At 42.7% G+C, this 15,029-nt stretch overlaps 1 protein-coding gene across 2 annotated transcripts; it reads left to right on the forward strand.

Annotated features, from left to right (window-relative positions):
* Positions 1-2,052: 2,052 nt before the first annotated feature.
* On the forward strand, positions 2,053-4,965 carry LOC308145030 (visinin-like protein 1; the record flags this gene model as incomplete). Of its 2 annotated transcripts, XM_080516352.1 has the most annotated exons (3): positions 2,053-2,214; positions 4,456-4,671; positions 4,768-4,965. In XM_080516352.1, 3 exons carry the CDS (start codon positions 2,053-2,055, stop codon positions 4,963-4,965), a joined length of 576 nt encoding a protein of 191 aa, XP_080372478.1. The 2 variants fall into 2 exon arrangements, with proteins under 2 accessions (XP_080372478.1, XP_080372479.1); XM_080516353.1 differs by lacking the exon at positions 4,456-4,671.
* Positions 4,966-15,029: the final 10,064 nt, after the last annotated feature.

Genomic DNA, 15,029 nt, shown 5'->3' on the forward strand with positions numbered 1-15,029 from the left:
TGAGATCTTTTGTTATCAACACTAAAAGTAGAACGCTAATGAAAACCTAATGAAGTCGGGCTGCCTGGATCTTACAGTGAGAGGACTGCGGCAAACAGATGGACGTCAAGCAGTCAGGTTTAACCCCGTGATTCTTTAATTGCGCCTCCTTTTGTAGGATCATAGTCACATTATCTCCATTGCATTTTCTGTGAAGATATCGAAAACTGGAGTCTTTGCAGAAGGATAACACGTTTGTCGAGGTAGAATGAGCTTCCTATTGACATCACCCGCTTTTTATCTTTCAAGACCGGTTCTGCTACGACGCTTCTCCACTTATCCAAGGAATGCGAAGGCCCGGAATATTTGTGCAGTTTTTAGAGGCGTAAGTCTCCTCGGCCGACGTGACTCGTTAACCGTAAGATACGACGGGACTGGGATTTGTGGCTGAATCGGCAGCGTTGGCTGCGGCCCCGGTGTCAAAGTGCGGGCGCCGTCAGAAGTGAGTCAGGCGTGGCGACACCACGGCGCCGCCGTGATCATCAGGCATGTGAAGGGCTGTGCGGTGTTGTGTGGTTAATGGGCCGTTTTATGGACGGAGTCGCAGTGATTGCAGGTGATCCTCAGTATCTTTGACCTATCTGAGCTAAAATAGGTGGCTGGAGACCGACCCTGTTGCACATTTTCAGTCCTGGTGATTTTCTGGATGAATGATTGGGTTGTGATGAGCTGGAAGTGAAATTAATCCACCATGAAAAAAACCCCTCAAGGTGGCGTCATTGTCAGGAGCAACCAAACCCTTTGATAATCTGTTGCCTGGCATGTTTAATATTGACAATAAGTACTAATCCACTAAGATTAAATGCTGTTGACTAACCTTGAAAGAGGCCAGTGAGAGAACTGTAGTTGGGGAAACGTAATGTCGAGGATCAAATTGACGTTTGGCTAACCCCGGCTCAGTGTGCGATAAGGGGATGCAACATAAAATTTATTGTTCACTCTACAGAACATTGAATACAAGGCTTTTAAAAAATACAATAACAAAATAGCTGCAAAAAGAACCCAAACAACTTGGCAATGATAACAAAGATAAGCGGCTTACAATAAACACAAAAACCAAATGAGTGAGCCAAAGGCAGAAGGCAGAGCTGAGGGTTCCGCTAAAACACAAGAGCTAAGATAACAAATAAAGAAAGAAATAAAGAAATACACTATCGCTAAATAAATCTGAAGTGAACAGAGACACACATATCACAAGCTTCAGCTCCGGACCCCTCCCAAACCCCACCAATGCTCTCTCAGCAATGTTAGAAATAGTAAAAACAGTGTTCTCAAGCATGCCAGGCCACCAGTTGGCGCTGTTGGTTGTTTTGGTCGAGACCCACAATCAAACATTGATGCATGCAGAGAACAACATGCTATGAACTTTAACAATGGCGAGAACACGGATATTGGGATGGACAGACGACAAAGTTGGCCTGCTATCACAGTGACTGTCAGCGATAAAACTACCAAGTCCCGGGAGAATGTGGACTGGGAGTCCTGACACTCTGGAGGCCACCAGCCATAGTGGCTGTTGGGATCCAGAGGCAATAAAAAAAAGTACACATCTTCTATGTTCTACCTTATTTTTTATATATTATCTGTCTGTAATGGTTACACTAATAGTTTTATGTTGAAGCTCATTCTATAGATTAAATTTACCTTTCATATATTTTTTTTCCACCACAAATTCTTCTCAAGAAAGTAAAAAAAAAAGTCCTGTTTGAAAAAGACGCCCCCGTGACTCTGCCTGTGAAGCTCTCTGATGCGTACCATTGAAGCTCAGCTTCACTAACCCTTTGGTATAATGAAATCCCGGTCTTGCTTGCCTTTCTCAAATGTACAGTATATTTCAATCCACAGTGTCAAAACAAGACAACTCCTCGCCGGTCTTGCATTTGCGCTCAAGAGACTTGCGTCTTCCCAACAACACATTATTTCTGCTGCGCTGCTTCGTTCATACACCTCCTCGTCTGTTGTTTTCACACTGTCTTTCCCCCGTTGTCTTCTACCCCAGAGAGGCCAGGCACCATGGGGAAACACAACAGCAAGCTGGCTCCGGAGGTCCTGGACGACCTGACCAAGAGCACCGAATTCAACGAGGCGGAGCTCAAGCAGTGGTACAAAGGCTTCCTCAAGGACTGTCCTTCTGGTATTCTCAACCTGGACGAGTTTCAGCAGCTTTACGTCAAGGTGAGAGGCAGTGGGACTACCAGAAGAGGCACAGTTCATTTCTGTGTACAGAAACACCGATGAAAGCAGCCCAGCCCGTTATGGTGACGGCGCACCAGGCAGAGATTAAAAACAAGCAACCCTTTAAAATATTACTTTTTTTTTTACCAATCCCAAATAATTTTACGCACGGTATGTACAGGGTTCCGGCTGGCGGCGCAACTGAAGTCCGCGCCACTAATGATATATGAGATTCTTTAACATAAATGACAATCACACTCATAAGACAGACCTTGATCTATGTTCTGCCAAAATATCAAGAGGGAGCGAAAGATAGTCCAGTAACTTAATCACCAGTCATTTTGGCCAGCCGTGTTAGCCCGATGTTGCTACATGCTATTGCTGCTCCTAGTGCTACATGCTACATGCTAAAGCGTTCATACAACAGCGATGCTACATGCTAAACAGGAGTATGACTGATAACACTCATTACCAGTAAGCTCTATAGAGCAGTACGTTGATTGACGCTCCGAACTGCGTTTTGCGTACGCCTGTAAGGCAATTGGTGCTCATCTTTGTATTGATCACCAACTACTAAACACTTCAACACAATGTTGCTTTTTGTCAGAAAGGTTCAAGATTGCAATAATCTCGCGTTGGGAATCTTCCTAAAGAGAGCTCTTCCTGTGGAAATCCACTGTGTAAAAGACACAACTGGACCAGTGACAGCTCACTGTCATCACCACAGTGAAAAACAGATTTTTAAATGCAGTGGGCAGACGCACATTATGAGAGCTGTTTGGAACGGTTCGTATTATGATCTTCCACCTGTGGAACACTTGACCTTGACGACTTCCACAGTCAGGAAACGGTGGAGGCTGATTATACAACGATCAGTAGGGTTCAGCTTTTTCTCACATTCTGTGCAGTGACTCGAGGAGGAAATGTACTGCTTGTACTTTCTCTCGTTATACAACGAAGGAACTACCTCTTAAGTGACTCATGAACGTGAAAAGCTGTTACATCGAGAGGTTTATGAAGATTTGATCAACGTTTGGGGAATAGAGAGGAAGCAATGACTGTTGCTGCCTTGTTCTGAATCTTTCAGAACCTTTTTGAAAAGCCACAAAGAGACGCCAGGTTTCTTTATTGGACAATCGGTGCAAAGATATTTAAGATATTTTATTTCTTATTGCTTCCAGCTCATCCGCTCCCCTTCTGCTGGCAATCCATGAACAATAAAAACACATTATCTCCTACATAACTAACGTCTATAAAAGCAAACATGGAGCATTTGTAAATCCGCCTCAGCCATGTTGATCTATATTTACAATCACATTTGGAGTCAGCGCGGCGATGCCAGGTCACAGCGCGTCCTTGGAGGGCTGCTGAACGCCCTGCCGAGCTAACGCTGTCACACTCTAGCAGTGACAGGAGAGCCGCACGTTCAGTCTGTGTAAATAAGCCGGTTGCTTTACTCACAAGTTCAACCAGAAAAAAAAAGCATCATCCCAAAATCTCCCAAGGCGAAATTATCACACTCTGGTGTCACATAATAGTGACGCACAGAAGAAACTTGAAGACATAGCCGATTGTAACTGTCGTTTAAATATGACGGTGTTGTCGTTTTGCTTGTTAAATGCAACAGCGGCTTTATGTAGCTGTTTACTGGTTGTTTAGGTAAACTATTTTTCTCGGCCTCCATTTACACAACAATGCTTCAAGTTTCAACGCTTTCCTTTTACCAAAGTTTCGCATTTACAAGGCAACGTTTTGAAAACGCTGTCTGTTTACACAGAAACCCTGAAAATGATACACTAGGTTGGGCGCTGTTGGTTGTTTTGGTACTGAAACGTCACACACGTGCTCAGAGTACGCTATAAATATCAGCAATGGTGAGGACACTGACATTCGTATGGACACATGATGCTATTACAGGTGACACTCAATGATAAAACGACCGAGTCATGAGTCATGATGCTCTGCAGGCCGCCATTGTTGTTGTTGTCCATCTACTGAGCAAGTGTAGAACACCTATTTTCTACGGCCGTGGTGTGCATGTGCAGCAGCAGCAGCCTTTCAGATGTTGTGTTTTCCACCCGTCTACGTGGAGACTGAGCGCTTTCGAAAAATTCCACCTTGGGAGCCGTTTTCAAAAGGTTGAATTTTCAGTGACTCCAGGTATCATTGTCAAAATGTTTTGAAAAGTTTCCCGATTCCCCCGTTCCTGTTGACTTGATCCTCTCACTTTTCCGTCTCCAGTTTTTCCCATACGGGGACGCCTCCAAGTTCGCCCAGCACGCGTTTCGGACGTTCGACAAAAACGGCGACGGGACCATCGACTTCAGGGAGTTCATCTGCGCCCTGTCCATCACCTCCAGGGGCAGCTTCGAGCAGAAACTCAACTGGGCCTTCAACATGTACGACTTGGACGGGGACGGGAAGATCACACGCATGGAGATGCTGGAGATCATCGAGGTGCCCGTCTGCCGAGATCACGACTTTATCAATAAAACCATGAACAGGAAATAAAAAAACAAAACAGATAATGTTCTTTATTGTGACCCTCTACAGGCTATTTACAAGATGGTGGGCACCGTGATCATGATGCGTATGAACGAGGATGGCCTGACCCCTCAGCAGCGCGTCGACAAGATCTTCTCCAAGATGGACAAGGACCACAACGACGAGATCAGCTTGGAAGAGTTCAAAGAGGCGGCCAAGTCCGACCCTTCCATCGTCCTACTGCTGCAGTGTGACATGCAGAAGTAGAGCGGTGGGAGGATGGAGAAGGAGGAGGGTGAAGGAGGGGGTGGGGTTAAAAGTCGAACTGAAACACAAGATGGAAGGCGGCTGAGAGTGCAGGAGGAGGAGGAGGAGGAGGAGGAGGCAGGAGAGCTTGTCTAAAGGTCCGTTTTGCTCTCAGCAGACGAAGCGAGGACAAAATAGGTGTTTTTGAATCTCCGGTTGGTGCCATTCTTTTTACTGGAGGTCTCCTGGAACATGTCACTTCACAAATTCAGTGGTAGAAATCCCTCCGTCAAACAAATACCATCGAAGGAAAAGGTCGACACATCTTGCACATATTGTGAAATATTCCTTTAAAACATGGCTCCGCTATGTGTTTAACCAGGTGTCACTTTGATTTACCACCCTCTACGTCGATTTCCAGAAACAAAGCCCCACTGCAAATTATCTTTAATTTTCCCCCCCTGCATAATCTCTTTGAACCTTCTATCCTGCACAAAACTACCAACTACTTGAATAATTTTTTGAGGAATTCAACCTTTTAAAGACCAGTTTGACTGCTTGATGTCAAGGTCAACATTAGTTTTATCATCGTTCAATAAAAACATGAAGGATGCACGGAGAAATTAAACTTTGGGAATGGTTCCATCAAATAAGAATGTGTTTTTAATTTCTGTTAAAAATTAGCCGAAATATAAATGATGGGTTAGTTTCCTTATTATTTCCCTCGCTTATGACCCTATCAAGTCATAAAGTGAGTAACAGTGACACCAAGTGAGCAAACAGGTATTTAAAGGGCCAAAACTCTTAAAATGACTGAATATTTGTTTTGTGTTCAAGAGACTTACGCACAGGAAACATAACTTTTTTGGAAATAGTGTTTTGTCTTTCAAGATTGTCGAGAGAAAAACGTCTTTACTAAAATGTGTACCATAGACAGCAACACAGCCAAAATGATGGACGGATCGAGAGGAAGAAATTACTCCAGACTATCTTAGGGTAGAAACCTTAAACTCTTTATAAAGTGAGCAATCATGTGTCAAAGCTTCTTTTCGTTTTCCTTGTTTCTTTAATACTAATTACAAAAAAATATGCAGATTGTGGGAGGTTTCTCAGGACTTCCACTAAGAATTAAACCCCATTCACAGATGAATTTTTCTGTTGCTTTGGTCAGTTTCACGCCTTCTGACAGATTTGAATCCATAAGAATGGCACGTGTAGGTATTTATCCATACCCAATCAAATAGATAGTATTCAACAGCGCCCAGAGGTGAAATCCTTCCTTTTAAAAGTATTTTCAAGGGTTAAGTAGTTGGTCATCGATCAAACGCATATCTGACTTGTTGTTTCACGAAGGCTTGCTACCCCCCTTTGTGTTCCGCGTATCGTCAAGCTAAGCTAAGCTAATCGGCTCAGATCGTCCACTAAAAAGAGAATTATAGAAACGTCTTTCTGAAAAACACTGGGCTGGAGCTTTCGTCCTCTCGCTGTCTCCAGCTGTGGAGAATTTCTCCGCTCAGCCACAGATCAGATGCTGTGCACAGTGGGGTAGCTTGAGAACCAAACCAGAACCCCGTTGTTTGGTCCATATGGCCGATGCAGAGCAGGATTACGGGGAATCTCAGCGATGGCAGCAAGAACAAAGCCAGTGTTTTTGGAGCATGAGTCTCGATCTGACACATCGACGGGGATTGGTTAAACTTTACCCCTTTGTACCTGGTGACACGGCGGCTCTTTCATTAGCTTCCAAACAGACCCGATCGCATCTGGTTAGGCTCCAATCTCAGAGCGAGACGCACCGACTTGTAATTCCAGCCCGCCGTCAGCGCGCTTCACTCTCTTAATGATGACTGTCTCAGACGCCCGTCTCCAGCGCCGTGCCCCGGCATACTGATGCGCCACCGGCGCCTCCAGCTTTTCCACATCTGATAAGGCAATCAATACATCTTCAAAACGATAATGCGCTCCGGCTCTAGGACTCACAGCTGCGCCGGGGGTAAGAAGTCACATCGTCCTATACTGAGCAGTTCAACTAATGAGCCATATTGGTCTAAATCTGCTTTGGTGATTAAGTTGCTGGTGTTGTACGAACTATCTTTATCCCTTTCTCTTGATATTCTGATGGATCTTAGTTCACAGTCTGTCTTATGTATAGCGTTCTAAAGAATCTCCAAAGCGCAGAAATCGCTCGTCCTCTCAGACCCCCGGGCGACATTGACGATAAATAACGTGACGCTGTACTCGGCTGGTTGTATTGCTGATCTTTTTCAGAGTAGGAGTACCACGTGCAGTATCAAACCTGATACCTGATACTGGCGTCGGGCGGTGGCGTCTGGTTTAGAAAATATAGGAGTTCATATAGGCTTCAAAAAACACAAGTAAAAATGTGCTCCTCCCTCTTTAAGGTCGGCTGTTCGAGTCGCTGAAACGGCGAATTCCCTCAGAAGTTCAGGCGTCGTGACAGAAACTGTATTTCTCCAAAAGGCCAAACCTGCCTCGGCGACTCACTGTGGCCTCACAGGAAAAGCAGAAATCCGTGCTGGCTCCTCCTCTCCCACTGTCCTGCGTGCTCCACTAACCAACACCCCTCTTCCCCCCACCACCCGCCTTTTGTTTTTGTCTTTTTCCTCCATAAATGTCAGAGAGGAAGCTCTTTGATAGTAGGCCGAGGGAGAGGAACTTTGCAGAACTGGTATCTGAAATCGATGTGAAAAAGAGCAAAAGGTTGGATTGGGAACTGGAGGTTTATGTGTGGAGAGCAGATAACAGGTCAATATACCTGCTGATGTAACATAAAGACGAATAAACTTTGGCACAAAGTGGAAAACGCGACAAAAATGTATAAACGACATTAACTTCTATGTTGGAGGATAGTCAGAACATTGCTACCGCTCTTGTTTCTGCATCAGCTTCAATAAAACATGCAGGTAATTTCATGTCAGTTCAGTTTGTTTGAACCAAAGGATGTAAATAAAACATTATGATAATAAATAACAAAGAAATGGTCATTGTGACCAGGAGAGAACTCACCAACAGCCTATAAAATGTATACAAAACACAAATTAGCAGTAGGAATATTGGTGTTAACACACACATTAACATCATCTGCATAGAGGATGAACGTTTGAAAGGATGTTTCGCCTTGGTCTCGTTAGATGTTTTCAGTTTTTGTCCTGTTTTTCGTTCTTTTGTCGATCTGCGCAGGGGATCAGCTGCTAACTTCAACGTTTAATCAAATGACAATGGAGGAATCCCATTTTTATGAACCCAACTGAGTGTGAATAAAACATTAGCTTTGACTTGGTATTTGGCTTGTCTTAGGTGTATGCTAAATTGCGCCAATATATAAATAGTACTTTTTCTTCAAACAGTCCTAAACTAGGGTACTCTCCCACCCCAACATCTGTATTGGTTGACTTTATTTTTTTGTTTACAGACGTGTATGGACACAAGAGTACAAGCAATCGCATGCTAATCCAGCTTGTGCCATGTGCTGCTGAGTAGATTTTTGTTGGCCAAGCAGGAGCCAAAAACAATGATCGGAAACACGGTGTTAATATAGAGCTATTTACAAACTGCAATAGCATTGTGTTGCAATGACCTTCGCTGTGAAGCCACGTGGGGTTCAAACACAGCCCCTTCTGATTGACCATGACCCTTTCAAACTGGATTTGGGAATCTGTCCATCAGAGAAGAAATAACAATGTCGTGAAAGTGTTGAGAGATTTCAAGGTAAACCATGAAACCAGAAAGAGTAACAGTAAGCGTGAGGATGGAAGTAAAAAAAAAAAAACAATTGTAAAGCCATTATAAATCTCTACTGAGAAACTATGATGGATATTCAGGACCTTCACATCCTTCAAATCCAGCAACATGGACAGAAACTGGTACATCCCAAAGATTGTACATGGACCTGGTGAATGTCTCATCACACTTCACAACTTGCAACTCCTTTGAAGACCCTAGAGAGAGTGGTAAAAACAGGCCTTCTGCTTGAACATTGTTCTTTCTTCTTTGTCAAACAGATTCTCAAATCCAGCCTGAGATAGTCTTGGCCAATCACGACCAAGCTCTTGTGAACCCCTTGTGGCTTCATGAGACTCCAACGACTACATTGTAGAAACTCAACAGAGTACCAGTGAACCTCACTGTTTTGAGCAATTACCAGGAAAACTTGGGAAGAATTTAAAAAACCTGAGCTCCCCATCCTTCAGACTCGATGATGCCTGGATAAGGGACAAAAACGTCTCACAAGACAAACTACCAAGACCAGTTGGCTTGATTCAGTTGGTTTGGGGGGCAAGATCAGCAAGGTTCAGATATTAACCACCATTCAAAAATGGTCATGTTTGTATAGACCATCATGTTTTCATCGTTACGACATGCTGTATGCGACAATCAAACGAGAAAGACTTCTCATATTTCTGTTTCAACTGATTCAAAAAGAATGGCAGTCAACTGGAGGTTCTCACACTCATGGCTGATGTTCAGAACGATGATAAGATGACAGAGAGTTGGGAGACACTGTTGTCGGGTCCTAAAAAGACACAAAGACTAACAAAGATTAACAAAGCTCAGTGGACTTTACCAGACAATTATCTCATAATCACCAACTTTCAGTCAGGTTATATTTTTCAAAGTCAAGAGTTATTGCTGCTTTCCAGTTACCTGCTTTTACAGTTTTATTTTGTGTTTTTATTTATTTATTTGGTTTTGTTTTAACATCGTAGATCACGAGTAATAAAATACTTTTTTCGGTTCACAGTGCAACATGTTGCATATAGGCTGTTTTTACAACACATAGAAGTTTTTCTAAATGCGACGGAGTCGTACAGAAAGCTTTCCCAGCGTTTTCCAACAAAGTCACAAAGTTTCTAAGAAAATCCGAGCCTCGTCACGACTGGAACGCAGCATTAGGCACGCAACAATCGGCCCGATTATCGTCAGCCAGCTGAGGCTTTTCATCAAACACCTGCACTCTGCCAATCAGATCGCCTCCTCCTCTTCACCCGACCAATCAGCTCACTCCTTCCCTTCAGCTGCAGAAAGAGCCCCGCCTCCATGTGTGATAGTGTAACGATAAACCTACATGTACATTACAATACGACTGTAATCGTATTTATGAATATAAACTAATATAACATGTAAATGTAACTCTAGTATAGACCTAATTTCATATGACGACACAGCTACTGAGTGTATGTGAGAGGTGTGTGTGTGTGTGTGTGTGTGTGTGTGTGTGCGCGCGTGTGCGTGTGTGTGTGTGTGTGTGTGTGTGTGTGTGTTGCACTTGTGCGGGTGCTAACATGTTTTGTACTTGTATCATTTGTGTAACGAGCGACGCCTCAGTCCTTAGTCCGACTTTGTAAAGAAAAAAAACCCCAACAAATCTGTGTAAATCGTCACACGGGAGCTCGGAGTATTATTACCCACTCGCACGCACACACTTTCGCTTTCGTGGTCCGCTGGTAAACACGGCATGCTATTGTCTCTGACGAGGTATGCGTTGTCGTTCTCTGCGCCTGCTGTTGCAGTTTCCAACAACTTACACTCATGGGAGGGGCTTAGCTTTCACTGGCGAGCAGCGTCGATGGGTCATTCGGGGGGTAGGGGAGGGGTGGGCTTTTGAATCGAGCGTGGCAGCGGACTGTGGGTGATTGAGACCCACTCAAATGTTAAAAACTTCATAGACATTTGTGTGATGGCCTGAGGAGGAAAGCCCGTCACAGTACAGAACGCGGAAAATCGGTCATCCTCCTGCACTTTGTGTTTTTCTTTAGGTAAGTCTGCTAACCTTAGCGAGCTAACAACTAGCCTTAGCCTGTCCATTCTTGCAATACCACATTGTACCACAAAATGGTGTCGTGAGTCATGCTATCCCCTCGCTAGCCCATATTGATTTATTGTCCATACCCACAAGTTACAGATGAACAATGCACCGATGCAGACTCCCCTATGTTCACAGTGACGGTTCAAAAAGTCGACATTAGAATGCTCGGTGGCCAATTACAGCAAATGCAAGGATTAAAAGCTGCACTAATTACTAATTAATGTCCACAAAATGATCAACCAATCCACCGTCCACAGTTTATGCGTGTAGCTAAACGTGGATCTGCTAACATTAGCAAGCATTCAACTGGCTTCACCTTATTCAGCCTTGCAATACCATTTTGTAACACAAGATGGTGTACCGAGTCATGCTATTGTCCATGGGTTTGCTATTTAAAACCTGCACTTATCACAATTAATGAAAATTGAAGTACAAAGATCCGTATTGCTAACGACAAACCAAAAAGGGAAACTCGATACTGTTAAGAGGAAAACTGAGCACGAGAAATTCCAATTAACTGAAATCTTGTAATACTACTTTCTACCACTAGACGGTGTAAAGATCAGAAAGCACAAAATAGAGAATATCCAAGAAGTGCAGTCATAATTATTAATGGTGTTCTTTGAAAAATGTAAGATTCATACTCGACCGTGACTCACCACTGCCCCCCAGTGTACAAAAGTATCATTATGTAAATTACTTTAAATGAATAATGGAAAACATTAGTGCAGCTTTAAAACATCATATTTATTGACTCCTGTTGAAGCGAGACTGAAATTAATCGCATTGATGGACTCAAACACAAGCTGAATGAAAGGCGTTGAAAAGTGCAGGCATGAAGGTCCAATCAGTCCTTCCTACACTGTCGCCTCTCGTTGGGATTGTTTTGATTTGGCGCGTTATTGACGCCGGCCCGGCCAATCAGCCTCGGCCAGGAGCGATAAAGCAGGTTGATTGGAACAGATTGGCGTCAGAACATGTTGCTCAGACTCTGTCCATCTCCATTAGAGCGAGGGCAGAGTGGCGCCCCCGCCTGGTTTCAACCCTCACAGTCCGTCGTCCACTCTCTTCTCTCCCGGGGTTTCACGTGCCAAGGATGTGGTTGCGTTACATTCAGCTCGCCGTCTTGCGATGTGACGCAGCTCGTCAGCCATCCAGTGTTTGGGGGGGGGGATAACGAAGCTGCGTAACGATACGCACGCTAACCTGGGTGACGCCAAATCTGATGGTCTGACTTTTTTTTTTTTTTTTTTCTTCTCTCCATAATGGATATTTTTGTGCTCGGTTATGTGTAATACAATTTCTCATAAAATGTAAAAATGTCTTTCTGTCCCAGTCGGATGATTTTTTTTTTGTTGTTGTTGCTTTTTTTTTTTTTTTTTGTAATATTATTAGACTTCTAGAACAAAAACAAAACAATGTCATTATTTTTGTTACATAGAATAAAACACGTGAATGTCCAGATTGATTTCTTCACTGAGTCTCTCCAACACCTGCACACACACACACACACACACACACACACACACACACACAAAACACACCCACACACGCACACACACACACACACACACACACACACACACACACACACACACACACACACACACACACACACACACACACACACACACACACACACACAGACACACGCACACAAACTCACCAAGAGGATGAGTCACCCTGGTGTGACGTCATCACTCATGCTGTTGTCAGGGCAACCGTCATTCATATTCGTCGACGACGAAAACACAGTTTTTCACATTTTTTTTTTCCAATTCAAACAACATGAATCTCTTTATTCATATTTTCTATTGCTTCTGATGGATTCCATTCTATTTCAGGAGGTATGGAGGTCAGAATGGACCGGCTGCAGTACCACACAGTGACCACACGGTGGAGCTCGGAGGCAGCCTGCAGAAAGCTGCCCTGTGACGCTTTGAACGCTGTATTTTCAATTCAGTGTCTGATTTGCGTTCCTTGCGAACACTCAACCGATATCTCACTGCTATTTTGAATTTTCTTTTTGTATAAAATGTACTAAAAATCAAGCTCCCATGACTTATTGTGCAAAATGTTCCATGCAACTACAATTTTAACAGAAACTACTCCTCAAGTATTAAAAAAAAATAAATAGATGCAACTAGAATAAATTAGAGAACATATGTTTAGGATTTAGGTTAAAAAGTCAAGACTCTTCTCCTCTAATCCAAGAAGTGTAAAATGTCATGACCAAAAATAAGAATAAACAATCTATAGTGAGCTTCAAAATGATTAAAAATGTGATTCATAACTGGCAGAAACAGGTGGTATTTCTGAATTTTTTTTTAAATGAGTCGAAGAGATAGCAAATGAACGTACAAACACAGAACAATCAAAATGCGACTCAAAATATCTGAAAAATGTGAACTAACTCAAGTAAATTACAAAAAGAGATGTATGAGGTGTAAATCCATACATACATACGTCATCCAAATGTGACTCAAAGCTTCAATAAAGACATTTAAGAATGAAGCCAAATGTTAAACAAAATGAACACAAAGACAGATTGCAGTTTGAAGAAATCACTTGAACATTCATCCAAATGAGATTTAAATGTACAGAAATGCAAAATAACCAAAATCAAGAAATAAAATGGTCATTAAGAGACACAAATGGAATGTTAAACACTCACAACAAACCAACTGTGAATTAAATGGCCAACAGAAAGATGGAAAGCAGTCTTAAATGTTCTTTCAAAACAAAACCTACAGAATGGCCCAAACTGCATTCAAATAGACCAAAACCCTTTGTTAAAGTCATAACAAAACAAAAGAAATACAAATTAACTCACAAAACTACAACCATACAGTGTGGTTATGAAGAGACCCAAAGCCTGAAAAAGTGATTTAAAACCTCCACAAATTGGTCCATAATAACTAAAGTACACTGAATGCAACTGAACACATGTTTAAATAGTTATTTTAGAAGCAAAAATGAAAAAATTCCATTGTAGTTTCCTTTCACCGATGCTGGATTGCATAGAATTGTTGGTTTTTGTCTGTAAAAGTGACATTTCTCTCTTTATAAATAATAGTGAATTGAAATGAATCGACTAAAATTAATGATGTAATCGCAGAGAGGATGTGATCTTGAACTGAGGAGTGATGCTTCTGTATAACTTGATATTTGAACCGGTTGATTTGAGCTGGTTGAGAGAGTCCAGGTGGTGAGAGAGTCCAGGTGGTGGGAGAGTCCAGGTGGTGAGAGAGTCCAGGTGAGAGTCAAGTGGGAGTTCCCATCCTTATCCTTCTGAATGGTCCCTGGTTCATGAAGATGAAGATAAAGATGAAGATGAAGATGATGATGATGATGTCTGTACCTGGCAGGTGGTGGAGGTCATGCTGATGTAAAGGCTTTCCAATGGTCTGACGTGACACTTGTTCCATATCTGCACGATGCTTCCATTTGACATTTATCAACTTCACTGAATTAATTGCTATGACATATTCTAACCAACAACCATTCTAAAACAGGTCCAAATACCAATGTATAGTCATTTTATCCAGCTTTATTCTTGGTAATTTCTTGATTTTCAGTCATATTTTAATGTTTCCATTCCCTGGAGATGAGGGCCTTTTATATTAAATGTTTTTATTTATTGATGGAAAAACGTCTCATCACCCCAAAACCTGCCTGCCGACACACCGTCTCACTATACTTTGATTAATAACACAAAGGAATCTGTCATGGCACCTTTTGTGTAAAACACAGCAGCACAAAGGAGTGGTGTAGCGTGAAACCTCTGGAGCGAGGGCACTAATGGACCTCGTGTTTAACTCCCTGTCCAACCTTGGTTTTTAATGAAGGTTACATCCATTATCAGCCAGCTTCAGGCGGATTCAGCCCCAGCGCCTGATCAGAAAGCACATCTCTGCCTCGCCCACAGTCAGCAGCCTTGTAGCTCCTGTTTAAATAATTCAGACCTGCTCCTGCACAACTGGAGGCTTTCTCAGGCACGGTTTTAAGGTATTGTGTTTCGCTTCAATTAACTTTCTTAAAAGCTCGGACTATTAAACAAACATTGAACCACTGATATCCTATACATACACACACAAATACAGTATAGAGTAAGACCTGTGATGTAGGGACACCCTCAAATCCAAGGGCAAGTGTCAAGGACGTCACAGTGTTAAGGAAAGGAGTCAGGAGGCTTCCTAAAGGAGTTAGAGAAAGGCAATCATGTTAGTGTGGCAGTCAGACCACATTTAGTGACGTC

Source organism: Blennius ocellaris, assembly GCF_963422515.1.
Source record: "Blennius ocellaris genome assembly, chromosome: 20".
Lineage (NCBI taxonomy): Eukaryota > Metazoa > Chordata > Actinopteri > Blenniiformes > Blenniidae > Blennius > Blennius ocellaris.